Source organism: Melozone crissalis, unplaced genomic scaffold, assembly GCF_028551555.1.
Source record: "Melozone crissalis strain CALT ecotype California unplaced genomic scaffold, PUWL_Pcris_2 ptg000081l_1, whole genome shotgun sequence".
NCBI lineage: Eukaryota > Metazoa > Chordata > Aves > Passeriformes > Passerellidae > Melozone > Melozone crissalis.
In genome coordinates this window covers 5911010-5932499 of record NW_026535858.1, presented here as the reverse complement: position 1 = coordinate 5932499, position 21490 = coordinate 5911010, and the positions used below count along the sequence as shown (strand labels likewise).

Genomic DNA, 21490 nt, shown 5'->3' with positions numbered 1-21490 from the left:
CTGCATTACATCAGAGAAAAATCCAGGTAGTGATAGCTTAGATATATTTTGGCTTAGATATATTTTGGTTTTTTCCATTTAGTCTGCAGCACTAAAATCAGGGCTGTTCCCAGCTACACATACTAAGAATATTTATATTTTTAGTTTTCTTGAGAGTGCATCCAGTCTGAGGAATGATCAATGTAATCTTCTCCTTGTAGGATGCACACTCATTTCTCTGACTGTGCTCAGAGATACAAGCAGGTGTTCAGTGCCTTGTTTGTATTAAGTGCACAAACACTGGCTTGCTTGAACAGAAAATGTACCTCAGATCACTCTAATAGACATTTCTCCATTCTTGTCATGGTTGAGAAGAATACCACCAAGTTAGAGTTGTTCTTGGACAGAACAGGAACAAGAAACCTCCTCCAGCCTTGCCTTCCCTGGACAAACCCTAGAGAATCCCCACACATCTGCTGCAAAAGAGGTGGCATTAAGAAATAAGGATTCAGTCACTCCAGTGCTTATAGAAGTACTTGGTTTAGGGGAAAGGCAGGTTAACTTTGAAATAAATGCTTTGCAGGCTTAGTTGGCAGAGCAGCAGATGGTGAGAAATGTGTTTGGTGGTGTTTTGACAGAGGTTTTTCTCTTCACCAGGGTGGTGCAGTCTCCTGTTCCCATGCTGCGGGATCTGACACAGAACTCTGCCGTCAGGTCAGTAAACTGTGGGCTTTCACCCAAGGGTGTGCAAAGTGCAGCACCCAAAACACTGAAAATCACTTGTGATCTGTGCCATTTTTATCTTTAGAGAGGCACAGCTTGGTTCAACCAGAGCAACAGCTGTGCAGAGAAGTAATAAATGCTGAGTTGCACTTTGTCAGGGCACTGTAGGAAGGATGTCCTAAATGGGGATGTAGTTCCTGTGGGTGATCAGTTAAAGAAAGGGTCTGGCTTTTCCATCTGCCACTGTCAGGAGGTTGGAATTGTTCTGTGCTGCTCCCCATTTCTTTGTCACAAGGATTTTTCCTCCAGTCTTTGGAGGTGGTATGTGCAGTCAGGGCATTGCTCTTCAGGCTGAATTTTCCAGGGAACCATTATTTTCTTTCCTTGTACCCTCATTCTTTCTTAGTCCTGGAAAACATGAATTCCATCTGGAAGAGTGAAATTGTTCTGCTTATCTCTGTGTTTATAGCTTTCTTGGTCATAAAGCAGTGACTACTATTTCGCTTTGTCTCCATTATGCAATGAACTTAATCCTCAAATATTTTCTTCTAGCATCTCATTCAAAGATCCACAATTTGCTGAAGACTTTATTTTCAAGGCTACAGTGCTACCTGGGGCAAAGTAAGTGTCAGCTGTCAGCTTTCAAATCATTCAATTCTGATTTATCCATCTGAGTATTTGCTCTGACAAGTACTTATGGAACTGTTCTTATTGTTCAGGAAACCTGCTCCAGTTCTGAAGCCAGGAGACTGGGAAAAAACCAACAATGATGGCAGGCCTTGGAGACCACAGCTTGGCTTTAACAGGGACAGGAAACCAGTGCATTTGGACCAGTCAGCGTTCAGAACCTTGGGGTAAGGCTGTGGGGTTACTGCTGCCTTGCTGGGGTGACTGCCCTCCTTTTCCCTTTTTAAATTAAAAAAAAGAAAGGGATGGGCATGGACTGTTCAATCTTAGGTGCTGGTTTTCCATGTTCAACACCTCAGCATGTGATATTTAAATTCAATATTGCTGAAAACTGAACATTACAGTGATTTTGCAATAATGCCTTGTTTGCTTTTTGATTCTTTTTTTCCCCTCTTAGCAGCTAGTTCTAAGTCACTTTCCTGCTGTTTAGGGTTTTTAAAATTTGTTTGGTGGATGCTTGCTTGTAGGTACAATGAGAATATTATGCACAAGTTATAATTAAGACTGCTAATGAAGACAGGAATGTCTTTTAAGCTTTTATAAACAAGCTTTAAAAATTAAGTGGGTTTCTGTACTGGGGAGTGCAAGGAGCCATGCATTTATCAGAGCCAGAGAAGAGAATGTTTTAAAGGAGACTGGCAAATAAAGTTGGACTCTGGAGTGTGTCCTTAGGAAGAGATAATACCTTCTTCATCTTACGGCTCTGGGGGAGCTGCAAGAAGAAAAAGCACTCCCTTTAGGAAGGAAAAGCAGAGCTGTCCTGGGGCTGCACTTGAGAACCCTTCTGCATGTCACAGGCACAATGAAAAGCACAGCTGTGCCATTGGAGGCCTCAGCATTTCCCTGGCAGCAGCTCCTCAGGCCCGTGTGTGTGTCGGGATGTGCCTGGGCCGCGATCCACCAGTGCATCCCTGGCCCAGAGGAAAGAGAGGGGGCTTGGGATGGGCTGGGAGGCAGCTGTGCTGGGAGATGGAGCCCAGCACAGCATCCTGACCTGCTGCCTTGCCATTTCTCCCCATGACAGGCACACAATGCCAAGGGACAGGGGCATGCCAGGGATGTACCCCAACGCCGTGCCGCTCGGAGCCTACGGCAGCCCCTACGCCAGGCCCCTCATGGGCAGCCAGCAGCAGATCCCCAAACTGCTGTCAAGTAAGTGCCTCTGCTTCCTGCTTCTCACAGCTGGGTTGGTCTGAACATCATCTCTCTTCATCTATTTCACTTATTTATCTGTCCTTAAATATGATCTGGTATGAAGAATGTGGGGAATGCAGAACTAGCAGACAGGCATCCAAATGCATCTCCCAAAAGAGAATGTTTATGTGGTTTTGGGGAGGTTTTTGGGAGCCCAGCAGTCCCTGTGCTGCTGTTCCTGCTGAATCCTGATGTGTTGTGGGAAATGCTTCAATGTGCTCTGTCTGTCCCACGTCCCTGGACCTGGTCCTGCCAATGAGTCACTCCCAAGCTCTCGTTTTCGTGGCACCCAAGCCCCTTGTGCTGAACAGGCACCACTCTGCAGGCAAATACCCCCCAGTGCCATAGAGTGGTTCAAACTGAGGAGGCTTGGAGCCACTGCTAGAGGAGAAATCCCAGTCCATCTGTTGGCCTTGGAAAACTGTCTGGTGGCTTTCTTTGATGTGGGCCTCCCTCCCGCTCAGAGCGCCACAGCCATCCCCAGTCGCTGTTCTGCAGGTGTGCCTGGCAAACCACAGAGCAATTGGTTGGGCTTTTCTTCCCTCTTCCCTGTGCTGCTTTTTCCATGAGGCAGAGGTTGTTGTGCTGCTGTTGTGTGGAGCAGCAGGGACAGGATCCAGGTGGAGCTGCCTCATGGAGGCTCCTTCACCACACAGGGTTGTGCACCAGCCACGCTCTCTGGAGCTACTTCTTGGCACTCTGCTTTCATGGGACACCACAGAGCTGCACGCTGCAAATGTGTCCTCTGACACTTCACTGGGAGGTGTTCCTCCTCTTCTGCTAAGGCTGTCCTTGCAGATTAGGCTTAAACTCTAATTAACTTCTCATTTGCACTGACTGCGGCGTCAGGTCTTTGCAACAGATTATGGCAGCGCTTGACTTAGAGTTTGGAGATTGTTTCTTTCAGTGCCTCGTTATTTGGGGCCTGAGGACACCTCATGTCCATCAGGAGGACGGATCAAACAGCCTGAGGGCTGTGTTGCTCCCTAGAACCATTCCCAAAACCCATTCTGCTTGCCTGGCTGCAGGGTCAGGCCCCAGCCTGGCCCACCCGGTTCTGTCAATGCCAAGTGTACCACGTGTGCCTCAGCTCCTCTACTACCAGGTAGAGTCAAACTTGCTTAAACCCTTGTTAGAAGAACACCTCCAGGTGGCATAGCCCTGGATTTCTGCTGGGATCAGCCTTTTGGATGCTCACCTGCCCAAAGATCATAACACATCCTGGATTACGGATTGTGTGGGTCTGGTGCTGAGCAGACCTGTGAAGATGAGGAGTGTCAGCAGCTCCCCAAGCCCCACTGTGCTGAGGCTCTTGCTGAGTGGGAGCAGTCTGCCTGCACAGTGTGGTTGGGAATTCATGAGCACTTGGGCCAATTCCCCCCAGCAATGTTCTGCCTGGAGTCCCCAGAGGTGCTCCTAGGTCTGGAGCACAGCATCTTCTTCCCTTTTGCAGTCACCTCTTCAGTCCCCAATGTCTTCATCAAAGCACTGGTACCTTCAGCTGGAAAATCAAATCAGGAGAAATGGGAAGGCCTCTTGGATGACACAAGATTCTCCCCAGTGTGCAAGTTGTGTTCATCAGCTGTACTGTTGTGAGAGAACTGCAGTTGTGCTGGGAAGCACCCACAGCCCACACATCCCTGAAAAACCACAGCTGACGAGGTCAAAACCCCCACATTCAGTGGGACTGATGCAGAGCAACTTTCCCCTTGGTGTGTGGTGTTTTCACACACATGCTGCAGTAAAATCAGCCTCCAGAAGAGCGATGCGGTCAAGCCAGGAGCCAGCTCCTCTTCAAGAGCCTCAGGGCTGGGGGTGTTCCTCACCAGTGCTCCCTGATTTGCCTTGGATGTGCCAATTTTCAGCTGATGAATAATTGTCTGTGCTGATAACTTGGGGAGTCAAGTGCAGGGTGGCAGCGCTCTGGGAATGGCAGGTTTGGCTCCTGCAGAGCAGGACATCTGATTTATGACTCGCGTGGCAGGCAGTAAACTTGTCAATTAGCTGCCTTGGAAAAGTGATTTTGATTAGTGCAATCAGTAAACACAAAATCTTCTCTTTGATTGCCACCCTGATTAGATAAATTGTTACTTGAGGAGCTGCTAGACAAGGCAGTTTCTTTGGCCTTATAGCTCTGGGAAATGCCTAAGTTTTGCAGGCTAAAGAAAATATTAATTGTCATTGCTTCTTCTGTTTTGTACCTTTCTGAAGTGCAATTCACTGCTCCAGACTCTCTCCCTCCAAGGTTGTTCTGTCAGCCATACAAATGAGTAGGGGGGCTTTAAGTGTTTTGATGATGATTTCATTGAAGTCTTGCTTAAACTGAGCTGCAGAAAGGTGTGGTTACAGCAGGAGACCTGGGTCCTTGCTCACATGCAGAGGAAGGGTCTGCAAACAAGATGTTGCCTGTGTTTCTGTGCTGCTGCTGTCTGTGAACTTGAAAATTATCAGAAACAGAGAGTCATTTTAGGATATTTTTGATTGAAAGTTGTGCCACTCAGCAGCTGTCCAAAACTTTTAAAAATATTTTAAGCTCCAGTTGAAAACCTGCTCATTTTCCCCTAAAGCAGCGTTGTGGATTCCATTGCCCTCCCCTTGTATTCCAAAATAAACATGGCTTTGTATGGGTGCAGCCTGTTCAGGCCTGGAAAAGCCCTTGAGATTCCCAGGCTGATCAGCAGGGAAATGCCACTTCCCTACCCTCAGACCTGGTCAGCTTCAGGCTGGAAATTGGCTGGAAAAGAGGAGCTGAGGAGCATCAGTTGGTAGCTCTGTGTGTGTGTGTTTGGGGATGTAAAACCAGGCTCTGGTTGATGTAGTTGTGTGTATAGGTGTAAAGCTGAATAAATAACCCTGCATGGGGGATAAATGAAGAATTATGGGCTGGATTGGCTTTGCCCAGCGGGCTCCTGGGAAGAGCAGAGCTGCTGGGGCTGGGAATTTATTTGGTGTTCTGTTCGCTGGGGCTGGGACAGACAATCCAGCCGGAGAGAGGCACAGACTTATTTATTTAATGTTTCCCCCTTCCCCTTTGCAGGGGAGGCCAGGCTTCCATGTCCTGGCCCCTGGCAGCACGGCAGGGTGTCCGTGTGCCGGCCATTATCCAGCTGCTGGAACCAGCTGTTGGAATTAGGTCACACTTGAAGGCCATTGAAAGCCATCAAAGGTGTCAGTGAAACTGGAGCTTTTGATTGACGCTGGCCCCGAGTGCTGGGGGCTGCCTGGGTGCTTTTGAGGAGCTGCTGCTTTTATCCTGTTTGCTGACCAGGTTATTTAGAAGGACAACAAGCGTTTAATTGCGGGCCCTGTTAAGGCAGCGTTGCTCCTGCCTGGCCTTTGTTTGTGCCACCCAAACCAGCCCTGCACAATGGGTGAGTGGGTGGTCTCCTGCACGCCAGCGCTGGGGCTCTGGCCAAGGTTTTACCCAAAAAGGCTTAATTCAGTCTGATTCCATTATCTGGGACATCATTAATAGGTTTTTATTAGTGTATTATCACTGCCCGCGGTAACTTTTAAATGTACCTTTAGTATCTTTAGTGATGATGTAATTATATTTTGTTTTAATGAATGCTTTACCCTTTACATCCTATATATAACTATATTTACCTAAACATTAATAAAACAGAATAATCCACTTTATTCCATGCTCTGGCCATTGTTTTAGTTGCCTTTATGGAATAACTTAGCCCAGTCAGAGGAAAACTGGTCCATATTTTGACTTTATTGGTCACAAACATGGTGTGTTGTGGTAACACAGTGTTGGGTATGTATTTGAGTGCCTGTATTTTTTATATAGTAATGAATGTACTGGTGAGATATATGAATATTAAACGGAGTTGTTAGGGTGACAGATGAGGTTTTGCATCCTCAAAAATTCAAGAGGAGACACCTGCGAAGCATCTGAGCACTAACCAACGCCAGAGCTGGCAATTAAAATTCATAATTCTCTGTTATGAACCTTGTTGGATGTGCTAGAGCCAAAAAAGTTGCTTTTTCTCTGTTGACAGCAGGACTCTGTCCAAGCCAGCAGCAGCAGGAAGCCATGACTTGGAGTGTGTTTGTGGCACATCCAGCCTGAGCTTTGCTGTCTGGCTTCTCAAAAGCATCTCTGGGGCACACAGAGGAGTGAGCTCAGCTCCTGAGTTGTTCTTGCTCTCTCTTATTTTCCCATCTCGTTTTGCCCTCCAGATCTTCGGCCCCAGGAGTCCTGGAGAGGTCCCACACCCTTGTTCCAGCAGACACCACAAAGGTAAGGCAGGAGGGATGTGAAACGTGCCCAGGAGGGCGGACTGGGCTCTGCCAGCCTTCCCTGTGTTTGGTTTTCCCTTCTCTGTTTGCAGTATTGTGGTTTAAAATCGTGGAAATGATGCTGTGCAGCAGGTTTTTTGAGTTAATTAATGTCCATGATTTATTGATGTTTTGAGAGCCCACTACGTGGTGTTCATCCTTTAAAAGGCTCGAGTACTTTGTATTAAAAAAAAGGAGGGAAAAACACTTTCCATTAAAACTCAGGCTTCAAAATTAACTTTACTGTTGGTGCTTTGGTACCGTTCTTGGTTCTTTGGCCTTTATCTTATTGAAGCTTTTGAGATACTATGAAATTGAACACAGAGAGCTTAAAACTGCATTAGATTTTGGACAGGCTAAACAAATTTCTTTTTAGGAGGGCTGTGGAGCTTAATGAGGCATAACTAATGGTGTTCTACTTTTATCATTCCTGTGCCACAGCCACAGCATTAGCACAGACCAGCCATTGATTCTTGCTACAAACCTCTTGAAGTCCTAATCAGCTTCTTTGGTACAAGTTTTTCAGGCCTGACAAGCCCATTGTAGGGCAGTGTCACTGTAGGTCAGTAGTTATTAGTTGCCACTGAAAACAGTTTCTTTAACTACTTAAGGCTGAACTGAATTAAATGCAGAAGGGACTCAGGGAAGGATTATGGAATCTGCAGCCCAATAAGTGCCATCGAATAGAAGGAATGTGACATGGTTTGATAATCAGGGATGTTTTACATGCATCCCCTCATTGATGGCTTGTGTGTCCTCCGGTGGGGTGGGCTCAATAAGCCCAGGCTACCTGTGTCAGCTATGAATAATGACATTTATTTATGTTTATGGAGGAGGGAGAGAAGTTTCTGCTCCAACACCCAGCTTTTTTTTCCCCTGGGTTTATTTGCAAATGTTTCACCATTGAAAATATGGGCTTTGGGGGAATTTATTGAGCTCTCCACAGCCACTTTCCATGGCAACCATTTTGATCCCCACTGAAGTAAGCCTGGCTCCCTTGTCCTGTGCCTCATCTGTGTGGAATATTGTAAGGCAAGATTCATTCATAATGCAAACTTTAATACTGCTTGGGCCATGGGAGTTGCCACTCCCACCCCTTAATTAAATCCAATTTATATACTTTGATTTGTGAAGGACTGCTGCAGGTCTGTCACTTTTCACTGCCTTCCCTTTGTTACACTGTGCAGGGTTTATGAAAAGCTCTGCCAGCCCTGAGGATAAGTAGTTTTGCCGTGTTCTTGGAAGATTTTGGATTTGGGGAGCAGATCAAACGTGCTTAGAGCTGGTGTTGAGTTGCTGCACAGAGACTTAAGCAGAAGGTTAAACACACAGACACTTGGTTCAGGAAAAAGCATCTGAACCTGTTGAAGGCATTTGGAGTTTCCTGGTTTTTCCCTGGGAGCTGCTGGTTCCCCAAACTCCTGCCCCTCTTGTTCCTGCGGCTCTCCAGGAGCAATAGGTGCCATGGGGGAGAGGAGTCAGGGATTTCTGCTCAGGGAGAGAAGGAACTGGGAGAGAGGCCTGTGGGATGGAGTGGGTGGGCAGGAGGCTGGGATAGCCTGGATTCACCACTCTGAGTAAGGGATAAGCAAGGAGCCCTGTCCCTGCTATTTCAGGGATGAAATATGCAATGCAGCAGGGGCTAAACTGGCTCTTCCTTCCCAGACCTGGGGGGAAAAACCAGGAGTGTAAAGCTGCTTCTCCATAATCCTGCTATTCCTGTCTCCTGTGCAGGGTTTCTTGCTTTTAAACCTAGTGGTGCACCTTGGTGTGCAGCAGGGAAACTGAATTTTGGGGTCTCTCTCTCCTGTCCTGACATTCCTGGGCACTGCAGAGGTCCTTTCCATGCTCTTGAGCCAGTCCAGAGTTTATAGAGAGAGATTTGCTGATGGAAATGTGTCATCTGGTTGAACAGATCTTTTTTGCTTAACCTATTCATAGAAATAATTTCCAAAGTGGCTGGGGTGTGAAGACAGGAATCTTTTCCTTTATAAACTCTCCTGAATTTATCTGACCTGGCTGAATGTTTGAGTTGGTTTAACTCTGGATAGTGCCTGTGTGAGCTCCTGGGGTGCTCCAAGTGGCACCGTTCTCTTTTTTTGGTTAGTTCTTTTTTTGGTTACAGCTTTGCTGTGTACAGATCTCCACCCTCAGGTGATTTAGATCACCAACCAGTGCCCAACAAAGCAGTGATGTTAGTGCTGTTTAATTTGTTAAGTATCTCAACTTTTCGCTAAATAGCACTTAAAAAGTTTAAACTCTCTGCCAAATAAAAATTAATTCCAAAGAAATTTGTGTCAAACTTCCCCATTCCAGGCATGGAGCAGGAGCTGGCCTGTGAGCCTCAGTCATATTTATCACCAGCGTTTGTTGTAGAGGCTGAATGATTGTTAATGAAAGCCCCAGAGCTGGGGCTGTATAGGAAATTCTCTGCAGCTTTCCTTATGGCTGAGCAGTGCATTTTTCCAGGAGAGTCTGCTGCTTTCTAGGAATCATGAGGGGAAAAACTTAGTACTCAAAATACTAAATCACGAGAACCAAGTATGAACAAAGAATGAACTTAGAACATTGATTTTGAGAGTTTAGTCCCCACAAATGTAAAGTGCTCTTGGCTTTTACTACAGCATGGCTCCTTCTGAGGGATGATGTGTAGGGCAGCAGGTAAACCTGGCATGCAGAGCCTCTGGTGCCCCCATCCCAAACCTGGGATGCAGAGCCTCTGTTCTGATCCCAAACCTGGGATGCAGAGCCTCTGTTCTGATCCCAAACCTGGGATGCAGAGCCTCTGCTCTCTGCTGGCCCTGCTCTGCTCAGCCAAGTCCCTCTTCAGCAGGGGTCAGGAAGGATTAACTGTCTCCACTCTCCATGTTTTTCCCTCACAACATCATATTGTCCTGCAGGACCCACCTGCTCTGAATCCTTTAAGGAATTGTCCCTCAGCCGTGCTCAGCTGTAACAACCGGATCACGGCCGTAGCATTTCCCCTAAATATTTTGAATCAAACAATATTGGACGTGTTCTACCTGTTGCTTTCTAATTATCATGTCAGAATGGGTACTTGAAGGAAATGAAAACATTTCTTGCTGTGGGTAATCCGGGATGGCAAACCGGGCCATAATGGATGTGGGATCTGCGTTCCCATATAAACTGTACACCAAATGTCAGTCAGCCCGTGCCAATTAGTGCTTATGTTGCTAGGTCACCGTGGTCAATTGAAAACGGCATCAATAGAACTTGAAAAGGTTTCTTCCCGATCAGACCTCCTGACATATTGAGCAGAATAATGGATGGGAAAAAGCAGCCAAGGCCCCTACCCTAGATTCCGAACGCTCGCCGTAAGAATTCATTTGCAACCTGCAATTAACTGGGAAGAATGGGCTCCCAGAAAGAGTCTGGGCGTTCAAAGAAAGCCCCTGGCTCCCGTGTGGCACATGTTTACTCCTGGGGTGTGCTGGGGAGCCTTTGGGATCAGCAAATCTGCCCCTGCAGTAAGAGGTGCACGGAAGCCTTCCAGGGAATTGGAAAAATCCGCTGCGTGCGGCCGAGTTTGCCGCTCGTGCCTGTGCCGAAGGAAGAGGTCGGCAGAGCGGCCTTTAGGGAGGATTTGGGGAGATATTCCCCGCTCCTGGTTTCTCACTAGCACTGGGCTGTCCGTGCTGAGCTCAGAGACAAAGCCAGGAGTGGGTCTGTGCTGTGGGAGGCTGTGCAGGAGCCCCGTTCCCACTGCAGCGTTCTCTCCTTGCGCAGAACCGCCGGAGCTGCTCCTCTGCTCGCCTGGAACCGCGTGATGCAGTCCCCAAACCAGTTCCAGCCAGCCCAGTACCAGGGCATGGGGCCCATGGGATACCCCCAGAGACCCGAGGACCGCATGGACAGGGGCAGACAGGTAGGAAAGAGGGGCCCCACATGGTGTGGTGCGCTGTGCTCCCCTCCCAGCCACAGCTTCCTCCTCCTGGGGCTGTGCAGAGGGAGTGTGGCATGGGCAGGCATTGCTGAGCTGGTTTAGTGTCACTGTGTCACCACACACAGCTGGGTGACTGCCTGGCTGCACCCCTGGCACAAGGGCCCTGCTGGGAATGCACCACCAGTGACATGGTCACTGTCCTCCTGCTGCCTGAGGCAAGCATTCCCACCAGCCTTCCTCTTCCACAAGGAAATCTGCCCACTGGACCTTTTGGGTTCTCCCCAGCGTGTTTAAAATGTAGATTCTTACACCTCCCTGAATTTCTGCTCTGAATTTCTTATTGGCTTTCTCTGAGCTGAAAAGCTGCTTAATGCAAATGTTGGATTCTCCTAGCCCAGAGGAATAAACATGTGGAAATAGCTCTCTGCAGTTAAAAGGAAACAAGCAATTGTGAGGGGACAACTTCATCCAAAATTGCAAGTTACTTGGTCAGCAGTTCATGAAAATGCCACAGAGTGAAAATGCTGCTTGAAAGTAGCAGGTGACTGTGCTTAGGGAATTTTTTTTTTGGGGTGTGATCCCAGTAAAACATAATCTGCATATGCCATTGTACCAGAACTCTGGGTGTTTACACTGCTAAACACTCATTTTAAATAAATTTTGGATGTCTAGATTGAACTCCTAGTTCTACTGCTGTTTGTGGAAGTCAGGACTGTGGGAAGGTTAGTGACCTCCAGGGAGGAGGAGGAGGTGACAGCCCCACTGCCCTGTCCTTTTTGTGGAAATTAAGGCACAAACTGTTGGAAATGTGCCTTCTGCTGGAGCCTGATTCAGCTCAGGACAAGTCAAGTTAATTTTCTTCCTCCCAGCCTGCTCACCTGCCCAGTACCCAGATGTGTGTTGCACAGCTCATCACCAGTACAAACCCTGCCAGCACTGGTTGTGACTGGAGGCAGAAATCACCAACATGGATCATAATCACAGGGAAATAATGGGACCTTAACCTTGACCCAACCTGTGGAGCTCTAAAATATATTTTAAATTTGGTTAAGATCAGATTTCAGAAATCTTTCGTTTTGTGCCACACAGGTTTACCCAAAACCCCAGAGGCAGAGGAATAAATCCCTGATTGCACTAATCCATAGCAGGGGCTGCTGTGCTCCCGGGGGAAAATTGGGGGAGGATCTTTGTGCTGCTGGAGTCTGGGCAGGGTTTAATTAGTCTGGGAAATGGACTCCTGGAAAAGTCTGTCTGCCATGGCACACACTCTGCTCTGCCCTTCATCCCAGGCAGGATGCCCCTATAAAGGAATCTGTGCTTGGAGCACTTCATTCCCAGCCTTAAATTGTGGTGCCCAACAGCTGGAATTGTGAGGGGGAGCAGGAATGGTTTCCCAGCAGGGTTTGCTGTGGGGGCCCAGGGAGGGTATCCCTGTTAATTCCCACTTTGGAGCCCTGTGAACCTCCACAGCCTGGGTAAAGATGTGGTCTTGCCCAGAACAGAATTCCCCTGGTGCTGGCATGGACCCACCTGTGGGTGCAGGAAACATTTAACCCAGCAGTGACAACCCTTTTTTTTATTTTTATTCACATACATGATGAGTTCATAATGAAGCACAAATCTTTTAGCTCCAGTGAATTTGCTTCCTTTAAAAATTCCCTTTGCAGTTGTGCTGCAACTGTTTATCTGCTTTTAATTTTCCTTTTTTTTTTTTTTTTTGCTTTTTTTCTGTTCTTGTTATTTTTAAATGAACTTTCAGATGTCATTATTTCTTCGAGGCTGGAGTGAAATGAGAAAGTACCTGAAAGGGTTTAGGGTGCCAGCCTAATCATTGAATCCGGCCTTGCTGCCTGAAAATTTCAAAGCTTTAAAGCCTTGAAAAGGGATTCAAGTGGAAGTGGTGACACGTAGCAGCATAAATAATTATCTTTGGGCCCTTTCACCTCTGAATTCTTTTTTTACAGCGTACAGAACATGGTCTGAAGAGGTTAATAAACGCGCTGCCGCAGAGTGCTTACAAAATTAATGCAGCTGCCATGGATCTGGGGGGCTCCCTGGGAGTGGGGCTTTGCTGCCTTCCAGCTCTCCCAGAGAAGCAAAGAATGAGCTTGCTGGGGTGGTGCAGGTGTTGGGCAGTTTTATTCCAGCCTGGAGCAGCACACAACGGAGCATCCACCGCATCCGCGGCTGCTGCAGCACTCCCAGGCCTCCGCTTTGTCCTTCCCTGCTGATGGTTTGGGAGGGTTTTTTAAGGGATGTAGCCAACTTGTTTGTTTTTTTGAATTGAGTTCATCAAGCCTGGAAACCAACCTTCCCTGCACGGGCAAGGCTGCAGGAACCTCCCTGGCAGGTCTGCTCGCAGCTCCATGGTTTCCGTGGCTATCCCAGCCGCCGTGGGCTGTGATGGAGAGAGATTTCTCTTTTAAAGGCAGGAAGCCCCTTTTTCCCTCCACACCCAAAATCCCTGAGTAAAGAGCAAACCAAGGCTGTAGCTGGTGTTGGTGCATCACCTTTGATTAGCTTGCTGGTCTCTGCAATGTACCGGGTTTGGAAAAAATTTAAAATTTTTCAGGGGCGCTCTGTGAAATTTTCAAACGGATTTTTCTCCTGGATACTTGATGTACCAAATGCTTGAATTTAAGTACAAATATTCATCTAATTTGGAGTCATTTCCAAAGTGGGATTTGGATCTCTTAGACCTCTTATTAAAGCGAACAAGTGCTGGAAAACACCTCTTCTGCAACAAATACAGCTTTCGTTTTTCCTTAAAATACTTTAGTGTAAAAATGCTGAGTGTGAGCTGCCCCACATCCCTGGCTCCAACATTTCTCCTTTTGCAGCAGAGGTGTCACAAGTGGGAAGTCCCTTACCCACTGTGCTAGCTGGGGGTGGATTTATTTAGGATTCCAAAGCCTGTGCAGCGCAGCGATCCATTCCCAGCTCGTGTTTTTGGAGACTCCACAGCCGGATGAGGGATGCTCAGCCCTGCCCCTGGCACCTCTCTGAGCAGAGGATGTTTTGTCCCCGTTCCCTATGGCGCCTGGAGCTCACCCCACTTGTTTACTCGTGCTGCTAATCCCAAAAATAAATGCTTGCTTTTGTTTGTTTGTTTGCAGGCGTACGGCCCCGGGAGGCCCTACCCGCTCCCGCATCCCGCAGGAAGGTACAGCTGGAATTAGCTCCTGCCTCCTGGTTTTATTTTTTAAACATGGAAAACGTCCGGGCTTTTTGCTTTTGTTCTTTTTATTATTTGTGGGGTGAGGGGGAAAAAAAAAAAAATGAAATTGTTAAGCACCAGCCCTGTAGTTTTTAAACGGATGCCTGTTTTAAATGTGCACATTTCTTACGGACCTGATGATGATTTTTTGGGAGGGACTGGGAAGAGCGGATTGCCGTCGGACGAGGTGGGAGTGCTGCGTTGTCCTCCTTACAAATCCAAGCTGTGCTGGGCGCTGCCTGCCCCTCTGAACTCCAAACATCCTCTACTCCACACACAAGAGCCTGAAAACAGACAAGGGGTTGGAAAGAATGCCCAGAAATGGGATTTTATGGACTCTGGGGGCAGACCCAGCAGGCAGCCGGCGGCACTGAGAGAGAGACACAGCCCTCAGCCCTCGCTGCTCCTTGGCAGGTGCTTCCTTCGGTTTCTCGGACTCTGGAGTAAAACATTTCAACTTTTTTTGGATGTGTGCCCGTTTCTGGCGTGGGTTTTGTCATGGCATAACCAGGCAGGGGCCGTGGGTTTGTCTGTTTGATACCTAATTTAAAACGGCTGCGAAGGGCAGGAATTCCATTCGTTTTTAGCACTCTTTCTAGGGATTTTCTGTGTGAGTGTACCAAATCAGTAAATATTTTTATTTGCTTTATAAAGTGGCTTTTGAAATTCTGAGCAGTGGCGTGTGGTTAATTTCCAGCCCCCTCCAGAGCGTGTTTGTATCTTTTACCTGCGTGCACACGTTCCTGTTGATTTATTGGAAAATAATTTTACCCAACTTCTAGCATTTAAAATCTTTGTTTAATAAGAAAAAAATATTGAAATGAGGAGAGTATCCAGTTCAGCTTTCCCTTTGGATTTTTCCATTAAATCCAGGTATTGTGTAAATCAGCAAAGTTCCCAGCCCCGCTCTGGCCCTGACTCCTTGGTGCTCCCTTCTTTCCAAACATCCAGGTGTTAATCACCAGCAACTGGGGGGAGAATGCCCTGACAGCCCCGTTTAACTTGGAAGGAAGAAATCAACCTGGATTCATTATTTTCAAGTGATGGAAGGTGGGGCAGAATCCCTCATTGTGATGCAGCATTCCCGGGGCTGGGAGCCACCAGCCCTCCCCAGGGCCTTCTCCCATGGCTGGGAAAAGAGTGGGGTGCTCAAAAAGAACCATTTTGCTTTTCCAGCAGGACAAAACCAGCTCTGAGGGTGAGTTTTCTTGGGAATGGGCTGGAGGAAGGAGTGGGGTGGGTTGCCTACATTCCAAAGGTGGATGGACCCGCGTGCTGGTGGCTTTGTCCCTTGCTCTCATTTTCTGGGGCACAAAAAGTCTGGGTAAACATTTAGGGAGCTGCTGTGGGAAAGGCTGATCCCTGCAGGCTTCAGTTTGCCCAATCCTTCACCCCTTGCAGTGTGAGTGGAGCCAGCCTGGGCCCTGGGAGCTGCGCTGCCCACTTGGAGCTCTGCTTGGAGCAGCGTGCTGGCCTGGGGCTTCCTTTCCTCCTCTGGGATGCAGGACCTGGCTGGGCAGCACCGCCTTCCTGGGGCTCTGCTGCAGTTCCCCGTGCCCCCAGCTGCTGGGGAGCCTGGGGGTCACCCTGGGACAGCATCCCTGTGCAGCTCCTCAGGCTGCTTTGCTCACAGGTAACATTTGGGGTTTTTCCCCAGGCTGGAGCTGAGCCCGATATATCCCCTTGGATTTAACAGAGTTTGAGGGGGAAGCCACTTACCAGGCTGGGCTCAGTCCCACCCCAGAATTTAAGTACAAATACACATCTAATTTGGAGTCACTCTGGGCCGTTTCCCGTGGGACCCAGCAGGGAGAAATTCTCCATCATGGAAAGGGGAGGGAGCCAGCGAGGAAAGGGATCTCTTTCCAGAAGAACGGTGGAGATTCCCTTCCCCTCCAGGCTCCCACATAAGGCTTGGGGACAGGTCCGGGACTGGGTCTGTGGTCTTGCAGAGGCCAAAATCCCGATTTTCCATATCAGAATCGTTCTTTCATGGCACAGCCAGGAGTGGAGCAGCCCCGGTGCTTCCCGGGGCTGGGGTTCAGCGGGTCCCCCAAGGATGGGGGAGCCTGGCAGAGGCGGGAGGGATGCAGAATTAAATCCTTAGCAGCCAACAGGGAGGCAGCAAAAAGGGGATTTTAAGCTTGTCCTTCAGTCCGTACACCGAGAAAGAAGCAGCCGAGTCGTGAGAACAAGGCTTCCTTTTTATTGTTTAAAATAAAATTAAAATAGAAAATAAAAGAAAGAAAAATTGCCGGAAGGAGTCCCGAGGAGCGTTTCCCGACGTGCGGGATTTCCTCGGCCAGTGGCGCGGGGATGAACCCCGCTCCGGCTCCGCGCATCCCCCGGCCCCGGCTGCTGCGGGGTCCGGTCCCGGCGGGAAGCGGGGTCCAGCCCCGGGGATCCCCGGGCCCTCCGTCACCTCCGCAGGGCTCCGAGCCAAGGGCCGGGGGCTTGAGGCGGCTCCGCGGGGCGCGCGCCCCGTCCACGCACGGGCATTCGCTGACTGCGCGGTATTTAATAACAACAACGAGAAAAACGGGGTTTTCCCCTTAAATCCGAGCACCGGCGCTGCGGGGCTCTCCTGCCGCGGCTCCAGCCTCAACTGAGCTGCCACCCAAATTTACCTCGGATAGAGATAAGAACGGGATGGCACCGTTCCGGGGCACCCCCACGGCGTTAATTCGGCCGCGATGAGCTGCGCCTCGGAGGGTTTATCGCGATATGCGCCGGGGCTCCCGGGCTGCGCTGCCGCCAGGGCGAGGGGCCGGGCCGGAGCGGAGCCCCGCGCTGCCCCGGCCGCCCCCGCCCCGTCGGGAGGAGCTCTCGGCGGCCGGGACACGGACACACCGACACTCACACAAATCCACTCTGATTCACACTCACGCAAGCGCTCGGCGCTGCCGTCGGGGCCGTTTGTCCAAAAACAGGAGAGACTTAAAAAAAACTCGAAGGGAGGCCGGGAGGGGACTGAAGGTGGGGCGGCCGTCGCCGATCCCCGCGGGCACCGGGCAGGGCGGATCGTCCGGTGCCGGAGGAGCGGGGCACTCGGGGGGACACACACGGGACGCGCCGATTATTATTACCACGTCCTGCCGTAGAGCAGGTTGGGGCTGACCATGCCGCCGTTGTAGTCGACGCCGGCCGAGTCCAGGGGGGCCAGGGGAGCCACGGGGCCGTGCAGCGCCGGCGGGCTGGGCGACAGCTCCTCCAGGTCGGCCGCCTGCCCCAGCGAGCCGGGGTGCGGGTGCGCGGCGGGCGCGGCGGCGGCGGCGGCGGGGGCCGCGGGGGCGGCGGGCCCGGGGCCCGGCGTGGCGTTGCCCGGCGGCGGGCAGGGTTTGCCGTCCTTCACCAGCACCGGCACGGCCACGCGGCGCGGCGAGGGCTGCTGCTGGCACAGGCCGCCGCTGCCGCTGCCGCCGCCGCCGCCGCCGCTGCCGTCGGGGTGCAGCTGCTGCGCGGCCGCCTTGTCCTTGGCCTGGCGCTTCATCTTGTAGCGGTGGTTCTGGAACCAGATCTTCACCTGCGTGGGGGTCAGGTGGATGAGGCTGGCCAGGTGCTCCCGCTCGGGCGCCGACAGGTACTTCTGCTGCTTGAAGCGCCGCTCCAGCTCGTAGACCTGCGCCTGCGAGAAGAGCACCCTCCTCTTCCTCCGCGGCGCGGCGTGCAGCGGCACGATGGCCTTGGCGCCCTCGGCGATGCCGCTCAGGCCGCCCATGCCGGCCACGTTCATCCCCGCCGACGGGCCCATGAACCTGGAGACTGAGCGGGACGGCCTGCTCAGCGCCCGCCCCGTCGGGGCCGCGGCTCCGCTGCCCCCGCGCCCGGCCGCCCCTCATCCTCCTCCTCATCCTCATCCTCCTCCTCATCCGCGCCCCCCGCGCCCGCACTTACTGCTGGAGTAGCGGGGATCCCCGCCGGGCCCGTACCAGCCGCCGCCCGCCGCCGCGCCGCCCCGCATCCCCTCGGGGTAGGCGGGCAGCTCGCCCACGTTGCCCAGCCCGCCGTTGCAGTAGCCCCCGACGGCGCCGTGCGGGAACTGCGACACGCCGTGGGGCATGTGGTAGGCGGCCGCGCCCGCGGGGACGTGCTGCGGCACGGCGGCGGCGGCGGCGGCGGCGGCGGGGGGCACGGAGGCCTGGCGGTACGGCCCGAGGGGCGCGCCCAGCCCGCCCGCCCCGTCCATGCCGCCGAACTTCTTGTAGCTCTCCTCCATGGGGCTGAGGATGTCGGTGACCGAGAAGGGCGTCGTGTGCTTGGGGCTCAGCGACATGGCGCGGCGGGGCGGGACGCGACGGGGCGGGCCGGGCCGGGCCGGGCGCTGCCGCCGGCACCGCCGAGCCGTCCGCGGCGGCGGCCACCAGCCCCGGGCGCCGGTAGCTCGCCGGTTCTTTTAGCCCGGCGCCGGGTTTACGCCAGACGCGGGGGGGCGGAGCGGCGGCGGCGGCCCCGGCCCCTCCCCGCCTCCCGCCGGCCCCCGGCCCCGGCCCCCTCCTCCCGGCCATTGTCCTGCGCCCGCCCGACGGCTCTTAAGCCCGGCCACGCCGGGGCAGCGCCCGAGCGGCTCCGAGCGGCCCCGGCCCCGCCGCCCTTTCCCGTAAGTACCTGCCCGCTCCCCCTCGCCCCTCGCCACCGTGCGCGGCCACCCCCGGGCACAGCGTCCCGGCGCAGAGCGGCTCCCGCCCGGCCCCGACGGCAGCACCGGGCAGCACCGGGCAGCCCCGTCCCCTCTCCCCGCGGGGATGCACCGATCCCGGTCTCGCTCCCGGCCCCTCGGAGCCGCCGCCGCGGGGTGCGAGGCCAGCGGGGACCCCCGCGGCACCGGGGCCCCTTTAGGGCCGATGCTTCGTTTGCGGTCGCGTTTTGGGGGTTTTTTCGGTCGTTCTTCGTTTGCTCGTTTGTTTTGGCGCAACGAAAGGCTCTCCTGGAGCAGCCCGAGCCCGCGGGCCGGGACCGGGCTGGCTGCGGGACTCGCTCCGCCGCCCCGGGCAGCGGCTGCGGGGCTCCTGCACTGGCACCCCGCGCCCGTCGGGGCCGCTGCGGGGCTGAGCGGGGTCTCTGCCGGGCTCAGAGGCCGGGGCGCAGCCAGACCCCGCGGCCGGAGCTGTGCCCGCATCCCCGGGCCGGGCACCGCCGCGACGGGGCGGGCGCAGCCGAGCGCGGTGGGCGCGCCCGGGGAGCCGCGGGGCTGCGCCTTGCCCAGAAATTGGTAAAACTGGGGATGTTCAGTGAGCAGCATCCCTCCGGAGCGGCACCGTTCCCGGGGTGATGCCGCTGTTCGCGCACGGACTCCGCTCTGCGGGTTTTGGGCAGCCAGGGATATCCCACACTCTCCAGACTGGACCGTTCCCGTCTCAATCCCCATCTTTTTCCTGATCTTTTTGGAGGGAAGGCACCCGCAGCTCTGCGGTGATTGTTAAAAATAAAAGATAAAAGATCGGAGCGGGCGCAGGTTTGAGTTTTAAACTTTGTGCTCCACGCTGAAACTCTGAGACCCCAGCGAGGGTCAGGAGTTAAACGGGTCCCGAATCTCCACGCGCTGCCGTCCAAATCCCGACAGCTCTGTTCAGTTGCAATATTCCCACCGTTCGGGCAGAATTCCTGGCACCTCCATTCTTTTTTTCCCCTGTACCTCTCTTCTCCTCCCTTGCTCAAAAAAAGAAAAAAAAAAAAAAAAGGAAAAAGAAAAAGAAAAGAAAAGAAAAAGCCTCTTTACATCCTTGTGGGAGCAGCACAGGGGATGCCCCACGCGTGGGGGCATTGCTGCCCCTCAGGGCAACCCAGGGTGGGACACAGCTCTGTCCCTGGGGTCGGGGCCCCAGCACAGCCCCCGGTGCCCACCAGTGTCACCAGTGAACTGCTGAACCGTGTCTGAGCCCAGCTCTGCCTTCATCAGAGTCTTCCTCCAAAGGCTGATCATTTTATTATTTTATTTTATTTTACTTTATTTTACTTTACTTTTTAACCTTTTATTTTACTTTTTATTTTAGTTTTTTATTTTACTTTTTTATTTAATTTTACCTTTTTAAACTTTATTTTACCTTTTTTAACTTCATTTTGCCTTTTTTACTTTATTTTACTTTTTAACTTTATTTTGCCTTTTTTAAACTTTATTTTACCTTTTTTTACTTTATTTTACTTTTTTACTTTTTCTTTATTTTTCTTTATTTTTCTTTATTTTTCTTTTTTCTTTTTTTTTATTTTTCTTTACTTTTTTCTTTACTTTTTTCTTTACATTTTTTTCTTTACATTTTTTTTCTTTACATTTTTTTCTTTACTTTTTTTTTCTTTACTTTTTTTTTTCTTTACTTCATTTTTCTTTACTTTTTTACTTTACTTTTTTTTTTTTTTACTTTACTTTATTTTTCATTTTTCTTTACTTTTTTTACTTTGCTTTTTTTTTTTTTTTTACTTTACTTTATTTCGGCACCTGTAGTTTTCACTCCCTGCTGGAGCAGGTCCCCTCCTTTCTGGGACTCACACTCCAGGATGGAGCTGCTGAAACCTCCCTCCAAGGGAGCAGCTTGGCAAAGCAGCAACCCTGCCCTGGGGATGGATGGAGATGCATGGATTGATGGGATGGATGGATGGATGGATGGATGGATGGATGAGAGGCAGAGGGTGGTGTCCCTGCTTCCCTCTGGGAAGGGAGAGGCAGCTCCTGGTGCTGTAGGGAGGATTCCCTGCAAGCCACTGGGGCATTTGGGGATCTCCCCGAGGCCTCAGTGCTGTTTTGGGGTCAAAGCAGGCAAAATGAGGTGAGGGGCTGAGAGGGACTGGCCCTGTTTGTGTCGGACTGGCCCTGTAAGCCGGGATTTTGGGATGTGGCACCAGCGAGCTGGTTTGTAGGGACTCAGGGGACAGGTGTGTCACCAGCCCCTGCTCACACCCAGGACCCTGGACTGGGCTCCTGGAGCATAGGGAAGAAAATCCAGCCAGGGTGTCCCGGGACAGCAACCCAGGAATTTTCCCACATCAGTGATGTTTGGGATAAAAAGCATCGCATAATTTCAGTGATGGGTGTAAAGAAAATCCTTTTGATGTGACAAATGTCTCACAAAAAAAACCCCCGCTAACCTTGAACTCTTTCTCGCTTTTGGAGCGTGTTTTTCTAAGTTAACCCTCCATCACCTGGAGGTTCCACAGAAAACTGGACATTTTTTCCTTCCCGACCCTGGCAGGATCAAGCTGCAGATTCCAAGGGAAGTAGTTTAAAAGCAAATTAAAAAAAAAACCAACAACAACAACAACAGCAAAAAAAGCCAAAACAAAACCAAACAACCAAAAAACCCCAAAAACAAACAAACAAACAAACACCAAAGAAAAGAAAACAAAGCAAAATTACAAACCCTTAAACAAACAAAAAAAAAAAAACCAAAACAAAAAAAAAAACCCACCACCAAATACGTAGAAATTGCAAAAAGCCAAGAAGCCAGACTCTTGGGTCTAATTTTTGGGGGTGATTTTCCCCGCTCCCTGATTACCCCCGTTCCGCCGAA

At 51.3% G+C, this 21490-nt stretch overlaps 2 protein-coding genes across 2 annotated transcripts in view; one reads left to right on the top strand and one right to left on the bottom strand.

Annotated features, from left to right (window-relative positions):
- XRN2 (5'-3' exoribonuclease 2) overlaps positions 1 to 14368 on the top strand; it is a 32154-nt gene extending 17786 nt beyond the window's left edge. Inside the window, exons 24-30 of the mRNA XM_054290454.1 lie at positions 637 to 693; positions 1255 to 1323; positions 1422 to 1556; positions 2414 to 2541; positions 6772 to 6832; positions 10618 to 10756; positions 13891 to 14368. Of these exons, the coding sequence (XP_054146429.1) occupies positions 637 to 693; positions 1255 to 1323; positions 1422 to 1556; positions 2414 to 2541; positions 6772 to 6832; positions 10618 to 10756; positions 13891 to 13953 (652 nt within the window). The 3' untranslated portion in view covers positions 13954 to 14368. The remainder of the gene's footprint in view (positions 1 to 636; positions 694 to 1254; positions 1324 to 1421; positions 1557 to 2413; positions 2542 to 6771; positions 6833 to 10617; positions 10757 to 13890) is intronic.
- A 2705-nt stretch (positions 14369 to 17073) lies between these two features.
- On the bottom strand, positions 17074 to 18267 carry NKX2-4 (NK2 homeobox 4). Its single transcript, XM_054290506.1, has 2 exons — positions 17886 to 18267; positions 17074 to 17753 (listed from the first exon to the last, which is right to left on the bottom strand). The coding sequence occupies exons 1-2, from the start codon at positions 18262 to 18264 to the stop codon at positions 17074 to 17076; spliced, it is 1059 nt and encodes a 352-aa protein (XP_054146481.1). The 5' UTR covers positions 18265 to 18267.
- Positions 18268 to 21490: the final 3223 nt, after the last annotated feature.

What these genes read in the sequence shown, in the direction of transcription:
- NKX2-4 (XM_054290506.1), bottom strand. Translation starts at nt 18,264, where the DNA reads ATGTCGCTGAGCCCCAAGCACACGACGCCCTTCTCGGTCACCGACATC. An exon ending in GGATCCCCGCTACTCCAGCA is followed by an intron (nt 17,754 to 17,885) that starts GTAAGTGCGGGC and finishes CGTCCCGCTCAG; the next exon opens with TCTCCAGGTTCATGGGCCCG.